Genomic DNA, 26661 nt, shown 5'->3' with positions numbered 1-26661 from the left:
ATCTTCCAATCCTCTAATCAAACTTCTCAATCGACAGGTATTGCAACTCGGGCGAGTCGTCGCGGCGAGGAGATGGTACATCGTTCGTTCGTGGTCCTGTTCTTCTTTTCACTCTCCAGTCTCCCGTGTCCGGTCGGCGGCACGCCCAGGATGTCTCGTCAGCGAAACGGAGTGGCGATTATGCGGACTGCAATGCCGATGGGCACAAAACAAGCTCTACAGTACGGAAGGAAATGGTGGATGAAGGTGTGAGAGGCGAGCGAGCTTCCATTACACTTTCAACTTTCCTCGATCTAAATATTTAGACTTTCAAGCTACGGACATCACCTCCGCAGCCAATGAACTTCAAGCTGATTGCCTTTCATCCTGCAGGTGCACTGCCTGGAAACGGATGTGTGTACCTTGGACATCAACGCAACGGCGAGTACCACGACCATTCGGCCAACGAGTCTGGTGATAGCAGCAGAGAAACAAGGGAGGCACAGCATGTGGACCCAGACAAAAGTTTGATAAAGTCGAAAGGGGAAGCTAAACTACCGTAAACCTCGCATCAAAGAAAACACACATCCGTCGTCCGCCGTCCTTCACTCCACGCATCAAGCTTTCCGCCCTCCACATGTAGTCCGAACAGCAGCTGCACTTTTCCTCCATCCGCAACGCAACCCCGGAAGTCTTCACTCCCTTCGCTGCATTCCGATTCCGCCCCTCGCTCTGATTTCTCAGACCACCCATTACCACTTGTCCCATTCGCCCCGTACTCCGCCGTTGTGATGTGTTGATTTCCTGGTTCGATGTTCGTTGAAAAGCAGCCCGTGCGCTTAGAAAGTCCGCGAGAAATTGTGCTGGGAAGTGTGCTGTTGGGAAAGTCCAGGTCCGGATAGGGGTGGTGTGATTGTGTAGATGATGTATTGCAAAGGGCATGTGATGGATTCGTGCTTGTGTATGATGGTGGTGGAAAGTTGTTGTTGATCATGTAGGGGTTGTTGCGATGTAGTGCATGTTGGGGACGTCGAAGATGACAAGGAAAATCCGCGAAAAGGAGAACAAAGTTCAATCGGTCGTTTGGGTGGTCGGAAAGATCTAGTAGTCCTCTCCATGACCTGCAGGTGAATCCAGCTCCATCATCGTGCACTTCCCAGTCGGATTGAAAAGGGGAGAGTGGTTCATTTGCCGAGATGAGAAGCCGAAAACCCTGCCGAGTGACACTGCCAGAAATGCTGCTTGGATGTTTGCGTGTGTATCCGCAGTCATCTGCGTCCGCTTCTCTTGAATGCATAGTTCTTCATGTCCAAGCTTTGATGCAACTCGAGCCGAGCTGCATGCACCTGAACAGAGAACCATGCGAGAAGCGAAACGACCAGACAGCCATGTGTGTACACCGATAACCGATATGAAAAGTTTCCTTCCAGTCCAGTCCGCCAGTGGGTCCTGAGCCAGAAAGAAGAGTGAAAAGTCAATGGATCTCGAGGACATCATTGAATTCTTCACCAAAAGTTGAGAGTGTGAGGCAACCCTGCCGATGCTCTTTGGGCCTTTCAGTAGTTGTTGTAACCGGGCTGATCAGCGCCGCGCTTGCTGGAGCGAAGTTGCCTAGAGCAGAAATGATCGTTAGCCAAAGTCTCCTTAGTCCCCTCGTGCCAAAGCAAGTTCGAACTCTGCGCAGAGGAGAAGGCGCCTTACAAGACGGAGAGTATGGAGGCAGGTCATGTGTATGTGCGCACTCACATTCCAGTGCCCTCAGCTCTCGGTTGGACGCCGCCACGACGGTCCTTGGAGAGACCAGTCTGTCCTCCAGTAGCCTGAGCGGAGCGATTGCGGCCAGCCTTGTCATCACCCTCCTCAGCGGCAGCGCCGTTGCCCTGCGCCTGAGCGATGGCCTGCGCGTTCTTCTGGTACTTGTAGACGGTCCAGTCAAAGACGTAGTCGTACTGGAAGCCTTCACGCACGAAGAGATCACGGAAGATCTTGCGGAGGTAGGAGTAGTCTGGCTTGTCGTCGAAGCGGAGACTGCGGGTGTAGTTGAGGTAGATGGCGAACTCGTTGGGGAAGCCGCGGCAGAGGACCTCAGTGGGAGTAGTCATCTTCTTCTCCATGATGCGGTCGTACTTCTGCTTCTTGGTGGCCGCCTTAAGACCCTGCCATGGGAGAGAGCCACGGCAGAAGTACAGCATGACGTACCCGAGCGACTCCATGTCGTCACGGCGAGACTGTTCTGTAGAGGTGTTAGTATGAGTGAGATGAACGGCGGATACAATAAAACATACCAACGCCCAAGTGCGTGTTGATAGAAGCGTATCGGGCGGTACCAGTCAAGTTCTTGTTCTCTCTGTATGGAATGTGGAAGTGCGTCTTCGGGTCACGGTACTTCTTGGCCAGACCGAAATCGATCACGTTGACCTGGTTGCCACGCTTGCCGATACCCATGAGAAAGTTGTCGGGCTTGATGTCGCGGTGGATGAAGGACTTGGCGTGGATGTACTCAATGCGGGAGATGAGCTGGTCGGCGAGGAGGAGGACCGTCTTGAGGGAGAACTTGCGGTTGCAGAAGTTGAAGAGATCCTCGAGCGATGGGCCGAGCAGGTCGAGCACCATGGCGTTGTAGTCGCACTCTGTTCCGAACCATCTCACGAAAGGGATACCGACACCGCCGGCGAGGGATTTGTAGACGCGTGCCTCGTATTCGAGTTGAGGGTGCTTGGCCTTGACAGACTCGAGCTTGATGGCAATCTCCTCTCCGGAGATGATGTTGGTGCCTGTGAGAGAGGTCAGTTAGGTGCGTGAGACGTGTGGCTTGACATGTCTGCACATACCCAAGTAGATGTCACCGAAACTGCCGCTACCGATCTTGCGACCGATACGGTACTTGTTGCCCACACGAAGATCCTGCTTGTGTGTTAGTGTTTGTCCTCATTCATTTCCTCTTGTCATGGCAGCGTGTGCCGTTGTGGAACGTCGAACGTACCATGGTCGTCATGGCTGCAGGGAGGCCTCACGAGTGAGGGCTTTTCGGTGTCGGGCGGGTGTGGAGTGATGCTCAGTATTTCTACTGAGCGTAGGATGTATCGTGGTCGATATCGAGGAGGTGAAGTCGCGGAGACTGAGGTCGTAGGAGGTGGTGTCAGTGGGTGAAGAGCTTGAGAAGGGCCGGCAAGCGGTGTGCCAAGATGGGGCAGTGTTGGGCGATCTCGGGAAGAAGGGAGGTTGGGCTTGAAGCAGGTCAAGTGCGGCCAACAAAGAGATGAAAGGGAAGGAGATGAGAGGAAACACGGATGCAGCAGCACCCACGACAGCGGTGAATGTGCAGAGCGTGTGTGTGTGTGTTTGTGGGCGGCGCGTGAAGGGAGTGATGACAGGTGAAGTGCAGAGTAAGGTGGTCCCAGCAAGCGAGGCGAGGCAAGATTGTGAGGGAGATTGTGAAACCCGTGACACTGAGGCGGCCGCCGTCGGGAAATGGTCGGTGAGGGAGAGCTCAGAGAAGAGCGGAGTGAGGAGTCGGGGGAGATAGGCAGGTGATAGCGCACAAACGTACCTTTTTCGCTGTGAGTGTTTGTCTGAGACGAGTGGTGAGGTGTGCGGTGTTTTCGGAACGGTTCAGAGCGAGCCGCGGAACGAGGAGTCGGATCGTCGGTGGTGTGTAGAGGGTAGAGGGTAGCGTGCAACGTGATGCACACGGTACGAAGCCGAAGGTGTGATGTGGGGCTGAAAGCGGATTGATGAGAGTTGAAGACGGAGAGAAACAAAAGACCAAAGGACGAAGATGTAGTCCAAAGGGCGCGTGCGGGTGTGTCAAAGACCTGGTCCCAGCTGACAGGTTCCGTCAAGCTCGTGAAGGCGGTCGATGCGTCGTCGGGTGTTTGGGCGCTGACTTGTTGTGAAGAAGCAAGCAAGCAAGCAAGCAGATCCTCAAGGCTCTTGTCTGGCGAGAGTGAGATTATTTGGGTGGAAGCAAGGCAGAAAGACAAGGCAGGAAGAGTCTGGATCCCCGGTCGAATTTCACAAGGGCCTCCCGCGTCCAATTCCGGCCAGCGCTTTCCATTCTCTTCAAAGCCGGCGCCACGATCCAACGGAAACGATCAATCTCACCGTACCACATCTTTATATTACGATGAAACACGAGTCGTACAACCATACAAACAGTTCATCATGAGACGATCCACTATACAGCTAATGCAAGCAACCCATTGAAGCTGTCACTGCCCATGATTCAGACTCTACATATACACCTCTCGATCGCCCTCTTCTTTCACGATGCCAATAATTCTCTTCTTCCTCTCCATCTGTTGTCCATCGCCCTGTTGTCATCATCTCTTCATGCTCCCTGCAGATCCGCCTCACTCTCCCTTGAACCGCTGATGCATGCAATCCTTGGGCTGCAGCACAGCTCCAAGCATGACGATACCCGGTCACATTCATGCCCAATCTTCCGAGCTTCAACTACCGGAAATCCGCCTCGGATAAGCATACTACATATGCCAAGAGCATCGGCGGAAAATGTGCTGGTGACCGTTTGCTCATATGTGCCGAGTGATGATGTTCTAAGAATAAATCTTACACCGGCGCATATGGCGCTTGGCTGTCTGCGGGCGTACATCTTCATCACATTGGCAGAGTCTCAGGTCTTGATGCTTTGTACCACTGATTCCGAGCTTTCGGAGTACAAAGGTCTGCAAATGAAAACAGTTATTGCGAATCGTGTTGAGGAGAAGACAAAGGGAAGATTGTTCGACTCCTCGGGCTTCTCCGACAACCAAGCGATCACGTGACTCTCTCAGCACTCGATGACTTCCAGTGGAAGGTCGATCTGATGAAGGGCGAGTAGACAGGAAACCGAGCTCTCTCTTCCCAGACATACATGCGTGTATCTAGAAGGGAAATTCATATTCTTCTGCAAAGACATGCGTGAATGCGAAGTGTATGGTTTCAGCGGCGATATTTGTACACAGCCGAGCTTCTACGCATCCCAGATCGTGCTCTCCATCCTCCATGCCATCTTTCGCTCAACACCTCCGATGTTCTCCATCGTACTTCAATCCTCATGCTTGACTCCCCATCCTTCTCTGCTCTCCGTTTCTCTCCCTTGAGCATGCATCTAGTGTTGGTTTCCCTTCGAGTTGGCGTTGATGTTGGGGTTTCGGGGGTCGTTCTTGTACTCGTCGGCTGTGGGGAGAGCAAATGTCAGTCAATGTGCCCGGGCTTCGTGAGGGGAATGTATGGCCTGGAGTAGATATCGTGGCGTGCGCCGCCAGTCGAGTGGATAGACGTACTGTTTGCGAGCACGTTCGCGAAGGAGCTGATGCCGTAGAGGACAACGACGCCTGCATCACCATGTCAGCACTCCGAAGTCTTTTCCACTTCCCTCCACCCCTCCAAAGTCCTCTCCGTCCGCTCCTGATCCTCGTAAAGACATACCGGCTGTGTAGAATGGCCACATTGGCCGCGCTGCGATGATTGTCAGTCTCGGTCGGCTTACTCCGTAAGACTTCGGCGCGCCGCAGCATCAGCCATTGAGGTATCCAACATACCAATCTGCGCAGGGAACTTCTTTGTGAGGATACCAGGCATGATGAGCGGTGGTTCTTGAGTCGGTTTTGTGGTTGAGTTATTGCCGTGCCGGAGTCGTTCTGCGGGTGATGTGAGGCTTTGGTGAGAGCTTGCATCAAGTTCTCGGCTGTAGCCGAGTGAGGAAGCTTTCAGCACGACGGGATTTTGAGGACCGCCCTGTTTACTCCAGCTTTCTTCAAAGTCGTGCGGCTTCAGGCGCCATCTTCTCTACCGTCACGCAACATGTCGACGACAATATGAAAACCTGCTGTTGTATACCTCGTCCTACACTTCGGTCGTATTATCGCACCTCTTCACGCTACACATTCTGCTCTTCACAGTCATTTTCATGATGCACAAGTGCAGCAAAGGTCAAAAGTCATACATCCCCAGCCTCCCCCACTCCCTGCCACATTCAATGAACCAACCCGCCATCTTGACCGCGAAGGACATGCAGACCGTTAGATACATGTAAGGAACCGTTTCACGATCTTTGTTGTTCGCTTCAAACATTCCAGATCACGCGCATTCTTTTCTTCCCACGTTGTTCGCTACCGTTCTCTTCCCGTTTGTTCACCATCTGCCGGGTCGACGACATCTTCAACAACAGTGCTTTCAATACTATGCTTTCGAGGTCGTAATTATTGCAGAAAGACTTCCTCCGGTCAACGAGACCAATGTCGGGCCCTCTGCCGTCGCCCGACGCACCTTTCATTCGGACTCTTACCAATGGTGAGTACCTCCATCCCCCGCATCAACATCCTGGTCGATATAGAACTATCGCTCTTGCCAAAGTCATCACCACGGCGACAACAAGCAAGATTGCTGACACTTATTCCTCCAACAGTCTCCAATCCTTCCATCATTCACAGCCGTCCTTCACAACAATCTTTCGCCGCATCCGACGACTACTACTCGTTATCTGGATCATCGACCAACAGCAACGAATCAGCAGCAGTACACGCAGCATCGCAACATACAATCACTCGCTTTCAAACACCACCTTCACGATATCGAACACCCCAACAGTCGCGAGACTACTTACCACAGCGATCGAGAGACAATCTGTTAGAACAGCAGCATGCAACAGTCGAGGAGGAAGAAGTTCGCAAGACACCGATGAGAGGTGAGGGAAAGAGACGATCAAGTGTATCTGAGCTTGAAGGTGCGAGTGGAGTTGCGGTTGGTGGAAAGATACAAGAACCAGCACCCAGTCAACAACGGTTCAGCGGAGTCAAACGAAAGCCAGTACCCAGTGTGATCATGGACTCCGACGACACTTCTAAGAGAGAAAGCCGGATCTCGCCAACGTTCGCTCAAAGCTCTGCAGCAAAGGACATCAATCGTGGAAGCGATGCACCAACGCCTGGTGTCGACGACACGCCATATATTCAGTTCGCACTGGACCAGTTGACCAGGGACGAGGAGGTTCGAGGCAGCAGACTGTACCCCGGCACTGGAGTGGGAGGACACGGCAGCTACCCGGCAGGAGCATGGCCTCTTCCAGCGACGCACCGCTACGAGTCGGTGCCTCAAGAAGAGAAGAAGTCATCCTTCGAGCAGGTCCCGCAACGGAATCCTCAAAGATTGGGCACCGCACTACACCCGCAATCGTCCGACGAAGCACAATCACGAGGGCAGAATGTCTTCATGGCTGTACCGGATTCGCAATACTCGAAGCTCGACTTTCTCCCCGGGATTCTGAGGCCAATCCAGCTGGGCGCCTACCTTGCGCTGGTCGTGATCTTTCTCGCTTGCTTGATCTTCACAGCGGTCTGGAGCAGGGCCAACACAACTCTGACGGACTACGGCCGCTTTGGAGATGCGCGATACTTTGTCTTCCGATACTTACCAACACTCCTGGGTATGATCCTCTTGATGTGGCTGTTCCAGATCGAGATTGCGCTCTACCGCATTGCACCCTTCATTGCGATGACTTCGCCTTTCCCACGGAACAGGCTTGCTGGTGCGCAGCTCCCTCTGGTACCGCAAGGCTTCGTCTTGCCCTACTTCAAGCACTTTAGCGCTGGTCAGCCTGTGATCGGCGCATTCATCCTCATCTCCTGGCTGCAGCTGTTCACCATTCCGCTTCTGGCGAGCAGCTTCAACTCTTACCAGCAGAACGGCGTGTGGCGCTGGCTTGCGGTGCAGCCTGTGATTTGGGTCGCAGTGTCACTCTATATCCTCCTGGTCGTCGCACTTGTCATGTTGCTGTTCTGGCTCTCGCGAACGGCAACAGGGCTGAAGTGGGATCCTCGCTCTTTGGCTGATCTGATCGTTCTTCTCGAGCGGAGTAATGCTTTCGATGGCGAGAGCGAGGATGTCGCTAAACTCGGACAATGGCGCACCAGTCATCGACCGAACGAAATCTTCCACGGCTATGGTGTTGAGGACAAGCCAGCCCGCAGCTACGGTGTTCAGGATGGTCGGATCACCGAGAAACGATACTCGGACCCGGAAATGGATATTGAAGCAGGACGGATAAGAACCTCCAAGGAGGCGATCCTCGCGAGGAACTCTGACAGTAATCTTGGAAGCCAACATTCCCGCGGTGGCGCCCTGCCTTGGTTCCTCAAGCCATTCTTCGCCCTACTCTGGCCGATCATCGCGATCGTCTTGCTCATCGCCTTCCTCGTCATCTCTTACCTGCCCTCTACGACCGTGGCCAACGGTTTCGACCCCAGAGTCTCCTCATTCGTGTCACGGCAAGGATACAACAACACAAACTTCTTATACAGCTTCCTCCCGGCCAGCCTCGCCATGCTCTGTCTCCTCTTCTGGCTCTCCATCGATCTCGCCCACCGCCGCCTCCAACCATTCGCCTCCCTGGCAGGCTACCACGTGGACCACCTCGGCGACTCCGCAGAACGGACCCTCCTCCCCTCCTACCCCGCCGATCTCCCCGTCCAAGCCACCCTCACCTCTCTCATCAACACCCACTGGCGTCCGGCTTTGACTTCATTCACGACCCTCCTCGCCGCCACCCTCCCCATCCTCGCTGGAGGCGTCTTCTGGGCTCTGTTCTACCCTTCCACCCAGTCCATACGCGTAACGGCTCATATGCCCGCATACTACGCCCTCTCCGTCTTCCTCGCGCTCTACGCCTTTGCGTACATCGCCATCTATCCGCCTGGAAGCCTTCGCAACGCGCACCTACCACGGGACGTTAACACTTTCGCCGGCGTTCGCGACCTAGTGGCGCAATCCCGTCTCCTCGATGATCTCGCATTCCGCTCGCCGAGGAGCAAAGTCGATCTTGTGACGCGGCTACTTTCGTCTACGAACCGCACACGACGCAGTTGTCGTCTGGATTGCGGGGTGGAGACTGTTGTTATGAGTGGACCTGCTGGTGCGACTGGTGGTGCCGGTGCGGGCGCGAGTAAAGTCAGTCTGGCGGACAGTCTGAGGGGTTTCGGCAACGCGAGGAAGCAGAGTGCTGCAGGAGGGAGAGACACGCCGGAGGGGTGGGAGGGGTTAAAGGGGATGAGGTTTGGGTTTGGGAAGTGGACTGGTAGGGATGGGAGGGAGTGGGTCGGGGTTGATCGGGAACGGTGATGAGATGGGATTGGATTTTTTTTTGATGGTGCGGTTTAGCGATGGCGTTTTGGGGTTTGAGAAAGGGATGTGTGGATATGAATGGACGATGGACGATGGATGATGGACATACGATACAGTGGCATGGACGGAGGACTGGACATACAACACGAGAGCATGAATGGAGGAAGGATGATGCACATATACATGATGCTGTAAAGAATAATGATACGCGGACAGACAACCCAGCTTCCACGCGCTCTACCTTACTGCTTGACCTTCTGCTTTTCGACAACGTTTGTGCAGCATCTCCTGCCTCATGAGCACGACCCGGGCTGTGGGACCCTTTCCTAGGAACAGGGTTGTTGACATGCCTGCAATGACATGTGTTGTGCAGAGCGGAGTGGAGGCCGTGGATTTGTGCAATGCAGCAACTTACTTCGCCTCGTTGACGAGGACAAGGAACCAGAACGTTCAATTCTCTTGAACAGGACAATGTGGCCATGGAATCAAACAAGTCGAGTAGTGTTATGATCTTGTAACTGCCCAGCCTCGTCTATTGATCGAAGGATTTCATTCAGCCTTAGACCTACTCAGCTAGTTCTATTCCCCGCAGAAAGGCGAGGGCGTCTTTCGCTTCGCGGGTCCGCACGAGCGTCGACTTCATGTCTTGAATTGTGCTGGGCTTCTTTCCTTCTTCTTCTTCTTCTCCTCGACAACACGACGACGCGAAGTCTTTCTCACGGACTCGGCGATCGCGAATACTCTACGATTCCTTCTACGCGACGAACACGACATCCTCTCGCGCCTCTCTCCCACGACCTCGAAAGAGCTCCGTTCGGCACGAGACCTCCAATCCGCCAATGTCCCCTCTTCCACTATGGCCTCTCCGGTGACAGCAGAACGGCAGCAACAGCCCAGATCTCCCACTAATGGGCACCGATCTCCTAAACGAAAAGCTTCCGAAGCAGCGTCAGCTACGACCGCAACCACCGCAACGACCGCAACGACAGCTCCTACGACCTCGACAGCAACGACGACAAGCACAGAAGATGCCGAAGCCAACAAAAAGAAGCGGAGAAAAGTCAATCATGCCTGCGTCTACTGCCGGCGATCGCATATGACATGTGATCTACAAAGACCTTGCGCGAGATGTGTCAAGAGGGATATTGGACATTTGTGTCATGATGAGCCGAGGGATCCGCCGAGGAGATCAAAGAGTGATGTTGGTGGTGGGGTGGAGTTGGCGCCTGCGCCTGTGACGTCGGTGCCCGCGGAGGGGAGTGAAAGCAATGGAGGGCTGGCAATGGGAAATGGCAATGGGACCGCGCAGTACGGACAGGGCGGTGGAGATATCAGCGTGAGCGTTCTCAACGGCGAAGGTTCAACAGCAGGAGAAGCACCACGTCCGCAAACCGCCCAGCTAAAATTCGCATCCCCGCCCGCCATCCAACGACCCGTTCCTCAAGGCGGCAACTCCACCGACGCAGGAGGCTTCCTCCAAAACTACGACTGGAACAACAGTGGCGTTGTCAACCAGTTCCAGGACATGCACCATCTGCATCCGAATTACATGTTCAATACATCCGAGGCGACGAATGAGTATAACTTACTCAACGACTTCCTCAGTAATTCCCTGATCGACGATGGAGGCGTGTACCAGAATCCGGATGACGCGCAGGCCTTATTCGACGATCCCTTACTCCTCACCTCCTCCCTCTCCGCACTGACGAACCCCAACATCTCCACTGAAACCCTCACCCAACCCACCACCCTCCCACCCCCCGCCCCCACCAACCTACCTCCCACGACAACCGCCCCCTCCACCTCAGCAGCCCAAGAAATCTCCCGCCCCCCCTCGACCTTCCCCATCGACCCCAACGCCCGCGACAAATTCTACATGACAGCCGCCGACCCCGCCGGCCTCTCCTCCGCCGAAGACCGCCTGCACAAACTCCTCCGCGCCAAATACGACGCCGGAATGCTCAAACCCTTCAACTACGTCCGCGGCTACGCTCGCTTGTCAACCTACATGTCCGCGCACCTCACCCGGGACTCCGCGCTGCGCATCCTCCGTCAACTCGAACGGTTTCGTCCGAAATTCCGCGAGGCGATGCAGAGTTTGACTGACATGCAATTGGTTTTGGTGGAGATGTGGTTCGAAAGGAGTTTGATGGACTACGATCGAGTATTTGCGAGCATGGCGATTCCAGCGTGTTGTTGGAGACGCACAGGGGAGATTTTTCGCGGGAACACGGAAATGGCGGAGTTGGTCCGCGTTCCGCTGGGGAAGCTGAGGGATGGGAAAGTCGCGATTCATGAGATTATCGCGGAGGAGAGTTTGGTGAGTTATTGGGAGAAATTCGGGGCGATTGCGTTTGATGGGACGCAGAAGGCGATTTTGACGAGTTGTAGTTTGATGAGGAGGAGGGATGGGAAAGAGGAGGGGGATGGTGGGGAGGAGGAGATGGAGGTGTTGAAGTGTTGTTTTTCGTTCACGATTCGAAGGGATTCGCATAATATGTGAGTTTGATTGGGGAGGATGGGTTGGAGGATGGGTGATGCTGACGAGTGAGAATAGACCTTCGCTTATTGTGGGGAATTTTTTGCCGGTCAATCCGCCGAGGAAGACGGTTTCGAATGCTGGATGACCGGGATGGAACGACTCGACGACGGAAATTACTGGATCGTGTGCTTTTGGCGATTGAAAGGCGATGTGGCTGTCACGAGCGGCTTCCTCGGCGGTTTCGAATGCTCGAATGCTGGATGACCGGGATGGAGGGCTTCGACGACGAAAATTACTGGATCGTGTGCGTTTGGCGATTGAAAAGCGATTTGGCTGTCACGAGCGAAGCAGCTGTACATATGTACATACACGTACTTGTCACGAAGAGAGGTGGGAACGAAGACGAAGACGAAGCGATTCGAGCTCTTGGACTGTGCTACCTGACCGCGATCCTTCGGCCGCTTCCCGGACTCTGCAAAAAGAATCAGAATGAAGGAAGAAAGCACGTCTTTCGTTCGGGTTGGTCTTCCTCCCGAGGTGTCCAGCTGCAAAAGCCTCGCTTCAATTCTTCATTCCGAGTTGCTGCAGGTGTAGGACCGCATTTGAGCGCAGGATTCCATATCTCAGCCCACATTTCGAGCAGGCGCACGACTTGTCCGCCTGTCAGCCCATAGTAGGCCATCGTATCTGCTCGGTAGACTTCCGACGCTATTGTACGTCTTCCAGCTTCCATAAGGCCGTGCTGGCATCACCTCCGCGACTCCGGTCAGAAATTCGATCTCAGCGCATAAGACGTAGCCTGCGTCGATACCATCAGGCGTTCCTGTGACGAGACTCCCGGGTAGAGCAAGTTGGCGCAGTTTCTTATGGCGCTTGCAGAAAGCTATGAGGATCTTCCAGTCGACGGAAACGTATTCGAAGTCCAGCGATTCCAGGAGCGGGAACTCGAGTTTCATGAGTGCTGCGACGGGCGAGAGATCGAGATGCCACTCATACCGGGACACGGGTATGATCTTGAGTGATCGAACGTTCAGCTTCGCGATCTTGGTGATGAAGTCTCTGGCGAACTGGTGGCTGTCCTCCTGATCCTGCTCACACACATTCAACACCAGGTCGAGAGCTTTGAAGTGGTACAGCGCCGCCACGTACACGGTGCCCTTGTGCATGTCTCTTTCGTTACGACCGAGGTGGATCCCTTGACCAGCGGCAACATCCATGGAGAAGGTATCGACGCTCGCACCGGACGAGACTATAGCGAGCATCACCGTTGTCAGACAGTAGTCGTCGCTGTCCGGCTCTTTGTTCTTCGTCACATCCGCATTGCTCCAGTTGGTTCTGCACCCGGCATCTCGTAGCCACTGCAGGCTCCTGCTGCCATCCCGGTGGGATTTGAAGTGTATGCTCGGCATGCGACCGTTCTCCCTGCACTTGTCGAAAAGCTCCGTGAGCAGCTTGCGATCATTTCCGTACTCTCGCCTCCGTTTCTGGGCTTGATGCGCTGCTACAGCGATGCTCTTGCCATGTGCATGCGCGAAATGGTAGTCCGCCGGGTCTGGTTCCGAAGTGTTGGTCCAAGATGAAGTTTTTGACGGCGGTACCGTACAATGGATGAGCGATGATGTTGATCGCGTTCCGGATGCTGGACTCTGAGCAGAGCGTTACCCTCACTTCGTGGAAGACGCTGTCTTTGTAGACGTTCAGCACTTTCGCGCCGCAGTCGCGCGAGACCATGCGCAGGCACTTTCGGTCTTCTTGGCTGGTGAGTTGGGCGATGCGCTCGACGAGCTCGACAGGTAGACTGGTGAGAGTGGTTGAGCGCTTCATTGCGTCCTCCTCGCTTTCCTGCTTGCTGGTTTGCAAAGCCTGACCTAAGGGCGAGCAACAAGGAATAAGTTGACTTTTGGGCGGCGGACTTTGGCGCCTGACCGAAGAGAAATTCGTCGTAGGAGTTTGGCGTAATTTGCGCATCTCACTGCAGATTCAGCCTGGAAAGTCCGCCGACATCACGGTTCAAGGTGAAGATCCTGACAGATGGACGACCACCAGAAAGCCTCAAAACGTCTTTCATTTGGAATCGAATGGACACTGCTGCATGACTCTGGATCTGCTACGCCTATCGAGTAGCGGCCTCCCCGATTTATCGATACGATTAGAGTACCGTCATGCAACCAGCATGCCGCACCCGCCGACCTACTATGCTTGATTGCCGCAGCCTGTCGAGCCCGCCGAGACCGAAACCTGCTTGCGAGACCACAGAATCCCGAGAGAGAGAAGAGATGCACTCCCACCGACATGACTCCCCTTGTTCTGGTCGATGTCGCAGACCGAGAGTCTTATGCAGAGTCTATTTCCTCCCAATCGAACCAATCGGATCGAGCACCTTCTTCCTCTACGTGTGGGACGCCACTCACTCGTGAGAGCTCTGCGCATACCTTGTTGTCCAGATCCTGCGGGGTGTTGCAGACCGTCGTGAACAGGAGCTCGAGGTTACGCAGGCTCTTCTGACGTCTGAGAAATGACACGAGATCGTCCCAACCAAGCCGAAATTGGTGCAATATTAACGAGGTCATATAGGGAAAGTCGTGCTCCATGAGTGTGGTCAACGTAGGGCCGTCTTCTCCCTCATCGTGCTTCCAACCTTGGACCTCCAGGGAGCGTATCTTAAGCTCGGTCATCATGGACCAGAATTCCCGCGCATCTTGCTTGAGGCGCCCGTCATCGAGATCGTGAGCGCACACGCATAGATTGAGAACGTCGAAATGTGAGAGCGCAGCCTTGCAGATAACACCCTTTTGAGGCTGGGATCCATATTGAGAGATCGGGATGCCTCGACCATGCTCAGCGGTCATCGAGAAATTGTCGAACTGCACGGTTGAGGAGGCAATCGCGAGCATTACGGTGAAGAGGCAGTGGTCGTCCCCCGCCTGCCATTCCGTCGGAATGTCCGCTTCGACTTGCCATTCTCCGGTAGCACTCCATTGTCCTCCATCATAGGATTGAAAGTGCACGCTCTTTACTGCGACCTCGCCACACTCGCGGAAGAGCTGTTTGAGTAGGCGGCGGTCTTGTCCGCTTCCTCTCATCGACCGCTGTGCGTTGAAAGCAGCTACAGCCTTCTCGAGAGACATGGTATCGCGGTTGAGACGGTCATACTCCGGGTTGGACCAAAAGCGTGTGGGGTCGGTAGCCGTGTCGTCCACAAGCCAAAGACACTTGACTGTTCTCCCGAAGTCAGGGTGCTTGATGATATCGATCGTGTTGGTAATGCTGGATTCCGTGGCGAGCATGACTTCCAGACGCGTGAAACATCTCTTTCTGAAGGTATTCAACACCTTTGCAGCGCACTCGCGCGAAACCAATCGGAGATGCTTCAGGTCCTTTCGTTCTGTAGACTCAACGATCAAGTCAAACATCTCCGCCGGCATGCCTGGTAGAGTAGCTGACTGCGCCATAGCTGGCCGTTTTCCCTCTCTTGCTGAAGCCCTTTCAGCGCTGGACTTACGGAATTGGAAGTGATGGCGAGGTGATCAAGGTGACGGCGGCACGGATGCAAATCTCTGTTGCTGTCGCTCCGTGCGCAGTGGCTTCTTGAGAGTATGTCGCTCGGTGCGGAGTGTCGGTGTTGATGGTGGTCGAAGGAATCGACGTCGCAAAAGGAAGTGGACGTTGCGATGTGTGCACGTTTGCATCCTGAAGAGTGAAGCAAAGTGAAGGGCAAACGTGAAGATTCAAGGTTTTCGCATGTGACAGAAAACATACATGATCACAAAGGGACGCATTGCACAACAAGCTTGAGAGAGATTCGATTCGAGTGAATGGGATCATGCTTGGCATCTGATACTGCTGCATTGCGGACTTATCATGCTGATCGATGCTGCTTTAACGCACTACCCTGGCCACTCGAGAAGGAACGCAGCAAAACATGGATAAGAGTATCGCAGCGTCGGAATGGAGGGCACAAATCTCAGACCTTCTGTTGTCATTCCCACCGATCCATCGGTACGACTCGCCGGACCCGTTCTTTGAGAAAAATGCCTCGTCCCTCTATCCGTCATGCCGCACCGCTTTGACCTGTCGAGATCGAACGCTGCAGAACGAGACCGTAGCATCTTGGGTGTTAGCAAGATAGGCTTCCGCCCGAAACGACCGTCGGTGTCCTTGTCTTTTCTGTGGGACAAGAGCGCCCGTCACTCTGAGTCCGATCCCTCAAAGCCTAACCATAAGCATGTCTCGGTCACCTCAGGAATTTCACTCGCTCGCGAGAGCTCGTCGCAGAAATCTTTGTGCGACACTTCTCGCGGTACGTCTTCAATTGTGGTATCAAGAAGTTTCATTCTGCGCAAGCTCTTGTGACGCTTCAGGAATGGCACGAGACTGCGCCAGGAGAGGTTCACTTCTCCAAATACCAGCATTTGGATCGTTGGGAATTGCTGCTCCAAAATTTGGTGCAGCGCTGGGGCATAGTCGTGATCGGCACTCTCAGTGCTCAGATATGCGATTGCCAGGCCGCGGATGTCGAGTTTCGCCATGGTTGCAAGAAACTCGCGAGCTTGGGCGCTCTCGAAGCCGGTGTCTCGGCTCTCCACGTTCAGCATAAGATCCAGATGCTTGAATCGGGACAGCGCAGCGCGGCATATCATTCCCTTCTCGAGCTGCGCTCCGTATAGGGTCATTGGAATACCGCAGCCTTCACCGACATTCATTCTGAATGTGTCAAAGCTCGTACCGGAGGACACTACTGCGAGCATCACGGCCATAAAGCAGTGGTTGTCGCACGCCTCCCATTGTCCCTTGCGACAGTCTTTCTGAAGATCCTCGTTCCAGTACCCTTCCTCGTCCCAGTCTCCGCAATTTTCCGACTCAAAGACCATTTCCTTGATCCCGATCTCGTCGCACTTGTCAAAGAGCTGCGTAAGTAAGCGTCGGTCGCTTCCACATTCCCGCATCGAGGTTTGCTGAGAATACGTCGTCCGAGCTTTTCTACGAGCTGCCCTTGCGTGTCCTAGGCGCAGTTCGTCTCCGTCACGGCTTGACGAGAAGTCGTGGTTCGCTGGGTCATCGGCATGATTGTCGACGAGAATCAGTTCTTGAACCGCCGCGCCCAAGTCTGCATGATTGACGATCTTGATGGCATTCGCAATGCTCGACTCTGTGGCAAGCCTCACGCGCAAGGACCGGAGATTTTCCTTGAAGACTTTCGAGACGCCTGCAGCACACATGCGAGAAGCCTGACGAAAGCTGCCCAGATCTTCTTGCGGGAGTTTTTGGGCAATCAACTCGACCATCTCGGCTGGTAGCATGCCGTTATCGAACGGGCGGAAGAGCGCCATACTGTGGTAGTCGATGTATGTTGTTTGCGGGTCCTGTGGCATGGACGGACTTGGCTGTTCGATGATGAAGTGAAGTGAAGGCGTTTGCAAGACCGGAAAGACGAACTGACGGATGCGAGCGCAGGTGCGGCGAGTGCGAGTCTGGAAGCTCTTCTGATCGGCTCGATAAGCGTGCAGGTGATGTTGAGTTTGTGGTGATTGGAGGAAGGTTCAAATGAGAAACATACGGTTGATGCCTAAGCTCGGCGATAAGTCGCCTGTGACACTTTCAAGACTTTGAACTCTTGCATGTGACACAATCTCAGACGCATAGAGCTCCGCAGCTCGGCGCAGTACATCACGACTTTTAGGAGCTTTGTTTGGAAAGGATATCATGTACCATCAGATCTCTTTGCATCGGACTGAATCTATCATAACGCTTCAACACTGCCACAACTGACTACTTCGGCCCCTGAAGCACGACCGCGGCGAAAGAGCCCCCGGGAAACAGCTCGCAATGCTCGGGAGCAAAGCACAACCTTCAGGTGGCGCTCTATTGGAGTTGAAAGCATACCTTACCATTCTCCCTGGATGACATGCCCTTTCCTTCTCCGGCATGTGATGCCCTGATGTTCTCTTCGACCGCAAGAGCTTCAGTGGAACCCATTGAAGATCAAATCAGCATTCTCAGTGAGGCGGGAGAGCTCGTTGCGTGCCTCCTGAGACCGACACTGGAAAATCTGCGGCTCCTCGTCTACCGTAGCCTCGTGAAAGGTGATGACCAGGTTTCGCAAGCTCTTCTGGCGTTTGAGAAACGATACCAGCTTGTCCCAGGAAACGAACACATGCTCGAACTCAAAGTTCTCCGTATCTGGAAACTTCAGCTTCATCAACGTATCGATGTCGATGAATTTCGTCATTTCTCCATCCACCAGAGTCTTGAACGTCAACGAGCGGATCTTGAGCTTGCTGATCATGTCAACGAAGTCGCGCGCTCGGGCGAGGTCGTCCTCGTCGACGTTCAGCACAAGATCAAGGGCCTTGAAGTGCGAAAGGGCGGACTTGCAGATGATGCCACTCTGGAAGTTCTTCCCATATTGAGTGACCGGAATACCCTGTGCCCTCCCAACATCCATGGTAAAGGCCTTGAAAGTCGCACTGGAAGATGCAATGGCAAGCATGACGATCGCAAGGCAGTGGCCATCATGCAACGTCCCTTCTCCTTCTTCGCGACGGGATCGAAAGACGACGCTCAGCTTCCTGCTTCTTCTCCCACCACGCCCAAACTTGTCGAAGAGCTTGATGAGCAGGTCTCGATCTTGTCCGGTCTCCCGCATGGCTTGCTGTGTGTGATAAGCCTTGTCTTCAGGAGAGCTGTCCGCCGAGTCGGCATTCGACTCGTCTGCATCAGCATTCTCGGAATCGGAATGCTCGTCCTCCCCGGAGTCAGATTGATTGTCGTCAGCTGAGCTCGAGTGCTGTTCGGAACCTTCTTCGTCCTTGCGAGATGGGTCTGGCAGTGAGTTGTCCACGAAGGTAATTTTGCGGACTGCAGATCCTACAATACGGCTTTCGATGATCTTTGTGGCGTTGACTATGCTGGAAGGGCGGACCAGGCGTACAGCAATCTCCGCGAAGCGACACTTCTTGTAGAGCCTCATCACCTTGGCTGCACTTTGAGAGCTCGTCTGCCGGAGACCTGTAAGGTCTTCGCTCGAGCCGCTCATGACATCCTCGGCGATGAGCTCGAATAGCTCGACCGGGAGGCTGCTCAGCATGTCAGGAGTGCTCATGGTTCGGGAGTTCGTCAGAAAGAAAGCGGATGTATGCAGCGAAGATTTGGTGTCTCTCGCAAGACAAGAAAGTCCTTTTGATGTGACGGCGTTCTGGGCACGATCGTCGTCTCGGATCGGAGGGAATTGCAAGCACTAGAAGTTAAGCATGGTTCAAAGGGCTTGTGTGTTAACCGGCCATGTTTGCACTTCGCAAGCAAGCAGCTTGGGTCGGAAGAGGAATGTTCCAGCAGATGACAACAGCGAAATCTCTCAGTCGGACAAGCAGCGCGGCAAACTATGGCAAAGCTCTCAGCATGACAGCAACAAACCTGGCAGCGCAAAGTGGATCGCTGCAGAAACCATTTTGAGATGCACAACGCACCCAGCAGCTTTCTCAGAGCTTGACCTCCAGTACATACACATGGTGGAGATGTTGAAAGCTGAGTGCCGTTACTACCCGAGGAAAGAGAACGGACAAGTAGCACGTCTTTCAAATGGCACAGCTGATATACCCCAAAGCATCTCAAATGCCGTACGATCTACCTAGCAGAATCTGCATTGCGAACGAAATAGTGAAAACAGCCCAGACATATGTGTCTCCGGATTGTTTCCATGGCTGTCTTCGAGCCCTACTTGGTCGAGATGACTGCATTGCCCTGATGTCTCGCGTGGAAATCGATCCTAGCCTCAATCAAATACAGTAGCCTCTTCTGTCACCTTCGCGATATCACAGGCCCGGGAGAGAAATCCGCATGCTGTTTCCACGTCGTAATAAGTCTCCGGAGTGTCGTACACCCAGGTGTCGGAGAAACGAAGTTCGCGCAAGTTCCGCTGGCGGGTCAGGAAGGGCACAAGCCTATGCCACTGAAGACCAACTCGGCCGAACTCGAGGAACTCCAGAGATTTGAACTCCTGGTCCATCAATGCAGCGATCGCGGGTTCTTGTGCAGAGGGTTGATGTTCGGGAACGGGCCCACCAACGATCTTGACCGATCTGAGCTTGGCGTGCGATATTGAGGAATAGAAATGGCGCGCCCGCTTGACATCGTGCATGTGACTACAACGGTATGCTTCGATGACGATGTCAAGCTCCTTGAAGTTATCACGGAGCGCCTCTGTACACAGTTGGCTCCTAGAGTCGTCCCGTCCGGATTTGACAGGACATATCCCATCGACGACCGTTTTGTCCATGGAGAGCGTCCCGAAGCGAGCCTTTGACGCCACCACAGCCCTCAGTACCATCTCCAAGCTGCCCACATCGTTCCCGCTCCATAGTTCCCGCCCGTCCTCAATCTCAAGCTCGGAGATTGTCTCCAGATGAATGATCGAGTTCTTGGCACCCTGGGAGTACTTGCGGAGAAGGAGGGTGAGCAAGCGGAGGCTTTCTCCTTGCTTCCATGTCGAGTTCTGTGCACGATGCGTAGCCGTGAGTAGACGTGCGCAAGCCGATTCCTCGCGACCAGTTTCGGTGCTGCTAGTAAAGTCGATATCGGATGGATCCGGCAATGAATCGTCCACCAGCACCAGTTTCTGAACCACACCGCCGAATACCGGATGATCAACGACTTCAATGGCATTTCGAATGCTCGAAGTGGTAGATAGCATGACTTTTTGCTCAGAGAAGAGCACTTCTTTGTACACCTTCAGCACCTTGGCGGCGCAGTCGCGCGATACCAAGCGGAGACACATCAGCTCCTCCTTTGAGGTGAGTTCGGCGATGCGCTGGAACATCTCGACCGGCAGTCCAAGCAGGGTGGGAGATTGCTCCATGGTAGAGATAATGTTGTCTCAACCGGGTTTGATGAAGTGGTGTCTTGCTGTTGATGTAAAGAAGCTGCGACAGATCGTGTCAGCGGTGAGCGGCTTCGGAAAGGGATAATGAGACAGGCGAACGGTGCACACGGCGGACCTACCACTGTTGTAGAGTCCGATGAAGGTGTTGAAGTGAATTAAGAAGGTGCAATCGATGCGCGAGTGCAAACGCCGCTTCGGATTTTGTCCTGGTAGTGGTGTTCGATGGAGGCTGCTTAAGCGCTTTGTATTAGGCGCAAATTGCGAAAGCAGACTTGATGTTGAGCGTACCGAGAATCTGGAGATGAAGGTTGATGGGAAAGTGTTTAAGCGTTGGCGAAGTCTGGATGTCTCGCGCCAGAATTTAGCGAGTGAATTCCGGAACTAAGGTAAGATTTCAGCATGTGACAAAGCATTTTCAAGGGTCGCTGACCTGAACAAGGCGTAGTGCGTAGTCTCATCCAACAGAAGTGGCCGCCTCCTTATTATGCCTACGCATGCCATGGCCGGCGTAACACATGCACGAGATCAAATGAGCTCGAAGAATCCTCCCCTCGCCCGTTCGTCCTGGCATTCTCCTCCAGAGAAGATTGAGTCTTCTGCAGCAACATCTGCAATGCCAAGGCCGCTCGATATGCCTTCACACCACTTCTGTGAGTCGAGAAATGCTGCCGGTACCTCTTCCACATCGCATAGCGTAAGGTGCAGACTCTGCAAGGCCTCTGCAGATTGCAGGAACCTCACCATTGTGAAGCCATCGAAGGCGGCTTGTGAGATTTCGAGCCTTTCCAAGCTCGGAAAGTCGGAGAGAAGAAGTGCATCTGTTGCCTCTAGGGTACAACCCTCCCCCGCGAAAGGAACAATCTTGAGTGAACGAACTTTCTCCAGCGGAATAGCTGCGAAGAATCTCTCAGCGTGCTTCGTTTCGTTAGATTGATCTTTCTCCCCACTCTCGGACAGTTGTAGGACGAGATCAAGATGCTGAAAGCGGTTGAAAGCTCTTTGACAAGTCTCCGTAGTGCTTCCGTGGAGTCCATAACGAGCAATAGGCAGTGCCTGGAAGTTCCTCGTATCCATGATGAACGCTTGCGCGAAAGACCCGCAGTTTGCTGCGGCCATTAAGACAAGGAGTAATGCATAGTGACCAGTGTCTAGGAATGCGTCGTCGTACTCATCGAAGAAGTGCAGGACGTCCAATGGATGGCTGTACGTTTCGAACCGTACTGTCGTGATCCTCTGATGCTGTTTGCACTTGTGGAAAAGCTCACAGAGGAGCCTGAAATCTTCCCGCCGTCGGCGCATGTGGGATTGTTCGTCGTAGCGGGCTTTCAGCTGTGGGTAGATATCCACAGAAGTATCGCTAGCGGTACTAGGATCCGGTATGGAATTGTCACGGAGGATGAGAGTGTCGACTGACGGTCCGCTTGATGTATCTTCGACGTACTCGATGGCAGCCCGCATGCTGGTCATACTTGCGAGATCCACTTGCATTTGGTATTTGGGCTCGGCCAGCGAGGTTCCTTGGATGATGAATTGGGTCATCTTTCTTGGTAGAAGTGTGTTTGTCGGCAGTATTCCGGACTTCGATGGGCTAGAAGTGACCCAATAATCTGAAGGCGGAGGGAACTGCAGGATGTTCGTTAGGTGCGAAGGATGTATGCTGGTTCGGTTGCTGTCTGTTCAATGAATCACTGACTCGCTGTTATATACGGCTTCTAGAATGACGATGATGCCGAACTCGCGTAAGACTGTCTTATTTTAATATCCCAAAGTCTGAGACTCTGCACGCATAGACCCGGAAGCTCACTGAAGTCCAGGGCCTGAAGTGGATGAACCAATGTCTCAGTCACTGGAAACCTCCCCCGGCGAAGCGGTGTTGTCTTGGTGCTGATTCGAATTCATGGTCCGATGCCTCGCATCAGCACTGTTCATCAGAGTGCCGGAGGCCTTTGCAGGCACACTTCTGTGTCAGCCATCGGACTCGGAAATCCCCTAGGTTGTATGACCGGACTTCCAATGATGTTCTGTCATCTAATGCACGCTCATTTCGAAATTAAGCGTCCATCTTGTTTGACGACAGGCAGACAATTTGGTGAGTAGAGATTGAAGGATAGGTACGTACTTTTGATGTGCAACAGCAAGTGGAACCTAAGCAAAGTACTTTCGGTTTCCAACGCGAAAGAAGCTCAACACGTACGCTCATGTTGCCTGAAACTGGCAAGAATCGCATGCCACTCCAATCGTCCGCGCACAGCTTGGTGCCATGGAAAGGACTGTATTGCATCGGAAACTTTGCAGTTCAGAGCTGGACCACATGATGCTTGCCAGGCATGTGTATCGCGACAGCATGGCACTCAACCCATCAATTTCTCATCGTGTATCACCTCCGCGATCTCAGTGGAAGAGGCCATGTCTTGGTAGAAGTCCCAATTATCCTCGTAATCAATTGGACCAGATGCATCATTGAGAGTTCCGTAGCCAAACGCCGCCTTCGAGAGGCATTTGTGGCGTTTGGCAAAAGCCATTAGTGCATCACACTCGACATGGTAGCCATGCAGTTTCAGCACCTCCAGGCGAGGACACTCCATGCTCATCAGCTCATTGAACTGATGAGCGGTTTCTTCACTCTCCGAATCCAACCTGTTATCCCAATGGCAATCGCCCGTTATGATGAGTGAGACGATCTTTTGGCAGAATTTGGCGCGGCAGAAATTTCTGATGGCCTCTGTATCATCGCCCAACGAGCGATGGGTGTCTTGAACGGACAGGACCAACTCAAGTGCCTTGAACCTGGAGAAGGCCAGCTCGTACCGAGACATGCTCGAGGCCTGAGCTCCGTGATGAACGACTGGCAGAAGTGTTGTGCTCAGATTGTATTTCGTGTCAATGATCATTGCGAAGGTATCCGCGGCAAATCCTGATGTAATGATCGCCGTCAATAGCGTGCTGAGAAAGAAGTCGTCCGAAGGATGTTTGTTTTTGTAACATCCACGTGGTAAGGACGGTTGCCGAGAGCTCAACTCTGTCCCATCGCACCTCTGAATGCGCAGATCGGATAGAACTCCACTTTTTGAGACCGTCTTGAGAAAGTCCGTAAGTAAGCGAAGAGCATCTCCGTGGCCGAACATGCGTTTCTGAGTCTGGTAGGCCCCTTCCCATTCCCGAATGTAACCACGAGTGGGTTTGATGCTCATGTAGGACTCGTCTGGATCTTCAAGAACGTTGTCGAATAGAACGATTCGACGGATAGCGTTTCCCAAGGTGGGATGCTGCGCATGCTCCAGGGCAGAGAGCATGCTTGCCTCGTGACACAGCATGATCTTCTTGGTCGAGAAGAGAACAGGCTTGCAGATGCAGAGGACCTTGGCCGCGACGTCTCGAGACACGAGCCGGAGAGACATCAGATCTTCCGGCGTAGTGAGGCCGGCGACATGATCGAAGATTTCTGGCGGGAGTCCGCCGAGACTGTTGGTGTGGGACATCGTCCTGAGATCAGTGCGGTCGGCTGCTTGACTGATATTGATGGACCTATCGTCGGCAGGCGACGCGGCTTGCGGTCTTGTGTTTGCGCGATGCGAGGCGGACGCAGGCTGAAGGTCTGCCATGCTGAATGGGTTTGATTGTATCGAAGAAGTGCGATGCTGATGTGTGAAGGAGGGTGTCGAATGGGAGCGGGTGACGGTGAAATAGTCGTGTCGCAGTCGGGCTCTGCGGCTCCGGTCATGCGAGTGATGTGGACGCCAGCGGCTTACAGAGTTTGACATGTGACAACATGCGCTCGCGCCGGGAGTTGAGGACATCTCTGTGAGCTTCACTTCGCTATCATAAACCATCAGATTCTTCCTTATACCAAGTGGGAACTCACTTGTTCGTGAGTTACCAGCATTAGTAGCACTCTCCAACTCCCACAGCTGTCACTCGACGCAGCTTGTGCACTGTTGGGGTGGCCAGTTCAACGCCAGGTGAAGTCCTCGAAGCCATGAAAGCGCCAACTTTCCAATGCTTCGATGCAAGGTTCCTATAGCTTCCGCTCGAAGAGGGTACCAGTGAAGGTCATCTGTGTCTTGTCATGCCTCCGTGCGGCGAACCAAGCAACGAAGACAGCGAGTCATCGATACTCAGGGCTCGGGAGACGTCTGCGCTCTGAACGTAACCTGTCGGTCCATAGTGCGGGAACTTGCAATGCTGCATGAGCACAGAATCGATCATGATGATGAGCAATCTTCCCTGCAGGTATGCTTCTCCGATACTAACAGTAACTCTGCAGGTCTGACGCCTTCCAACATTATGATCCAAACCAAAGTCCCGAAAAGCCTCTCCGAGCAGCACCTGATCGATTCACCATCTGAGTTCGTCCAAGTCACAAACTTCGATGACGAAACCCGTGCGGACCCGTCGGAGCTTCAGCACCTCGTCCATTCAGTCACTTTCCAAAGGCTCGTTGCAAAAGTGGCATAGCTCCCGAACTTGTATGATCGACTTTGGCATATCTTTCGCAGTGATCGAATTCCCGGACAGGCTGGGTCTACTACGAATCCGCAGTAGCCCTGAGCTGATTATGGACAATCGGATCGGAGTCGAAAGTGATGTGGGCGCTCGCCAGCTTGCTCTGCGGGCTGAGAAGAGGCTGTGGGCTGTTCGGCGCGTTCATGGATAATTCAAACGAGTCGCTCGGCAACTTTTCAAGATCTTTGGGAAAAGATCAGGCCATTGGTGGAGAAAGTTGGATGTCCGCGAGCGGTATTGCCCAGCAGAGACGGATCACATCGGAAGGACCCTCCAGATTGTCGCCTCCGATCCAGGGAAGCGTACTTGTACGAGCAATAGGACACTCGTCTGCCGAGCATCGATCCAAGATGTGCTGGTCGGGAATGTGTATTGAAAGGGAACAGCGCTGGACGGCGGTTTCCATGATGAGAAGGAAGAGACGCTGTTCGCCGACATGCTGAGGAAGCTGTTGAAGTGGTTGCTCGAAGACAGAATGTCCGCCAAGGAGCTGTCGGTTTATCAGTGGTTTGCGTATAAGCCGTCGGACGTGTCGATGGAATAATCTATGGCAGAGAGACAGCAAGAGCGTATCGGACTGTCGACTTTGTCTGTTGCCTGCACGCTTGCGATCATCTCAGCCCGTCTCTTACTTGCTCCGCCTTCTTCTGCGCCCTCTGCTTCTCCCGCTCAGCTTTCCTCGTAGCCCTCAAATCCGGCGGCACTTCAATGCCCAATCTTGCCCTGAGCACCTCCACGTCGGTCATCAGCTCCTCTTCCCAGTACACATTGACCACCTCTTCCGCCTTCAGACCATTCCTTACCGCCCACGGAAAGTAGACCTCCCAGAACCTGGCCCGTTCCAATTTCTTCAACCTCACGATCGCAACCAAACTCAAGGCCGTCATGGGCAACAGCGTATTGGCAAACTCGAAGGCTTTGACAGCCAGCTCGCCCTCGATGATCACCGGCAGTCCCGTAATCGCATGCGTGAAGTCGTGGGTTTCCCGATACCTCTGCATAACATACGCTTCCTCGGGATCATCGATATACCGTACGCTATCCCTCGTGTCCGGCGTGACGCCTTCGCGATCCAGCCATGCTGCGTATGCTCTGCCGACGCTGTTCTCGGGATATGTACGAAGCTCTTCCAGACTGATCGTCTTACTCGTTATGCGGGGCTTGTCGCGGAGTATTCGTCGGCCGGTAGGGTTGGACAGCATAGCGCGGCGGAGACGTGCGATGAAGTATGGCTTTGCGGTGGCTTCGCCGAGAGATGCGATGAGATCATGTCGGTAGGGATTGAGGAGGGAGCCAAAGGCTGAGCCGAGAGCAAGGGAGGTTCGTTCGATTATGTTGAGAGGGACGTGGCCTAGGAAACAGTCAATATATGTGGATTCAGCTGGAGCTATTGCTTCTCATAACCTTCGTAGTTGGGTTTGGGACGGCTGAGGACCGAGAATGCTCGGACACGGAGCGGCGGAGGGAGACAGAGTATTCGGGAGAAAGTCCTGCTTTGAGTCGCCATGACCGTCATTCTGGGAGATGCCATTTTGCAGTAAGATTGAAAGCACTAAAGCATGTGAAAGAGGTCGAAGTGAATGTGCTTGATCGGCGGGGAGCTCTTTCCCGCCTTAGTCATCCATCTCGCATGCCCGACATTTCGATGACACCCCTGCCCAAATTTCATGACGCTCTCGATCACTTGCACGACGCGAGA

At 53.7% G+C, this 26661-nt stretch overlaps 9 protein-coding genes across 9 annotated transcripts; 2 read left to right on the top strand and 7 right to left on the bottom strand.

The window, feature by feature from the left end:
* Positions 1-609: 609 nt before the first annotated feature.
* On the bottom strand, positions 610-3596 carry MYCGRDRAFT_101857 (uncharacterized protein; the record flags this gene model as incomplete). The annotated part of the gene is made up of 6 exons (XM_003847506.1): positions 610-1590; positions 1681-2212; positions 2265-2753; positions 2811-2883; positions 2963-3097; positions 3530-3596. 4 exons carry the CDS (start codon positions 2972-2974, stop codon positions 1722-1724), a joined length of 1065 nt encoding a protein of 354 aa, XP_003847554.1.
* Positions 3597-4901: 1305 nt separating this feature from the next.
* MYCGRDRAFT_106475 (uncharacterized protein) lies at positions 4902-5604 on the bottom strand (the record flags this gene model as incomplete). Its single annotated transcript, XM_003847505.1, has 4 exons — positions 4902-5157; positions 5265-5315; positions 5410-5439; positions 5523-5604. The coding sequence occupies 4 exons, from the start codon at positions 5560-5562 to the stop codon at positions 5090-5092; spliced, it is 189 nt and encodes a 62-aa protein (XP_003847553.1).
* Positions 5605-6270: 666 nt separating this feature from the next.
* MYCGRDRAFT_51429 (uncharacterized protein) lies at positions 6271-9096 on the top strand (the record flags this gene model as incomplete). The annotated part of the gene is made up of 3 exons (XM_003847743.1): positions 6271-6764; positions 6894-8816; positions 8991-9096. The coding sequence occupies 3 exons, from the start codon at positions 6271-6273 to the stop codon at positions 9094-9096; spliced, it is 2523 nt and encodes an 840-aa protein (XP_003847791.1).
* A 707-nt stretch (positions 9097-9803) lies between these two features.
* Positions 9804-11602, top strand: MYCGRDRAFT_77753 (uncharacterized protein; the record flags this gene model as incomplete). Its single annotated transcript, XM_003847744.1, has 1 exon — positions 9804-11602. One exon carries the CDS (start codon positions 9956-9958, stop codon positions 11600-11602), a length of 1647 nt encoding a protein of 548 aa, XP_003847792.1.
* A 152-nt stretch (positions 11603-11754) lies between these two features.
* On the bottom strand, positions 11755-16953 carry MYCGRDRAFT_97322 (uncharacterized protein; the record flags this gene model as incomplete). Its single annotated transcript, XM_003847504.1, has 5 exons — positions 11755-11932; positions 12299-13133; positions 13185-13227; positions 14014-15073; positions 15800-16953. The coding sequence occupies 5 exons, from the start codon at positions 16951-16953 to the stop codon at positions 11755-11757; spliced, it is 3270 nt and encodes a 1089-aa protein (XP_003847552.1).
* A 590-nt stretch (positions 16954-17543) lies between these two features.
* On the bottom strand, positions 17544-20435 carry MYCGRDRAFT_97321 (uncharacterized protein; the record flags this gene model as incomplete). The annotated part of the gene is made up of 3 exons (XM_003847503.1): positions 17544-18657; positions 18995-19015; positions 19459-20435. 3 exons carry the CDS (start codon positions 20433-20435, stop codon positions 17544-17546), a joined length of 2112 nt encoding a protein of 703 aa, XP_003847551.1.
* Positions 20436-20984: 549 nt separating this feature from the next.
* Positions 20985-21998, bottom strand: MYCGRDRAFT_97320 (uncharacterized protein; the record flags this gene model as incomplete). The annotated part of the gene is made up of 1 exon (XM_003847502.1): positions 20985-21998. One exon carries the CDS (start codon positions 21996-21998, stop codon positions 20985-20987), a length of 1014 nt encoding a protein of 337 aa, XP_003847550.1.
* Positions 21999-22810: 812 nt separating this feature from the next.
* On the bottom strand, positions 22811-24061 carry MYCGRDRAFT_97319 (uncharacterized protein; the record flags this gene model as incomplete). The annotated part of the gene is made up of 1 exon (XM_003847501.1): positions 22811-24061. The coding sequence occupies one exon, from the start codon at positions 24059-24061 to the stop codon at positions 22811-22813; it is 1251 nt and encodes a 416-aa protein (XP_003847549.1).
* Positions 24062-25573: 1512 nt separating this feature from the next.
* MYCGRDRAFT_50997 (uncharacterized protein) lies at positions 25574-26469 on the bottom strand (the record flags this gene model as incomplete). The annotated part of the gene is made up of 2 exons (XM_003847500.1): positions 25574-26313; positions 26367-26469. 2 exons carry the CDS (start codon positions 26467-26469, stop codon positions 25574-25576), a joined length of 843 nt encoding a protein of 280 aa, XP_003847548.1.
* Between the last annotated feature and the right edge of the window lie 192 nt (positions 26470-26661).

The sequence above is a fragment of the Zymoseptoria tritici genome, chromosome 13, assembly GCF_000219625.1.
Source record: "Zymoseptoria tritici IPO323 chromosome 13, whole genome shotgun sequence".
In the NCBI taxonomy this organism is placed as follows: Eukaryota; Fungi; Ascomycota; class Dothideomycetes; order Mycosphaerellales; family Mycosphaerellaceae; genus Zymoseptoria; species Zymoseptoria tritici.
The sequence above is the reverse complement of the archived record's forward strand: the minus strand, read 5'-3'. Positions and strand labels throughout refer to the sequence as shown.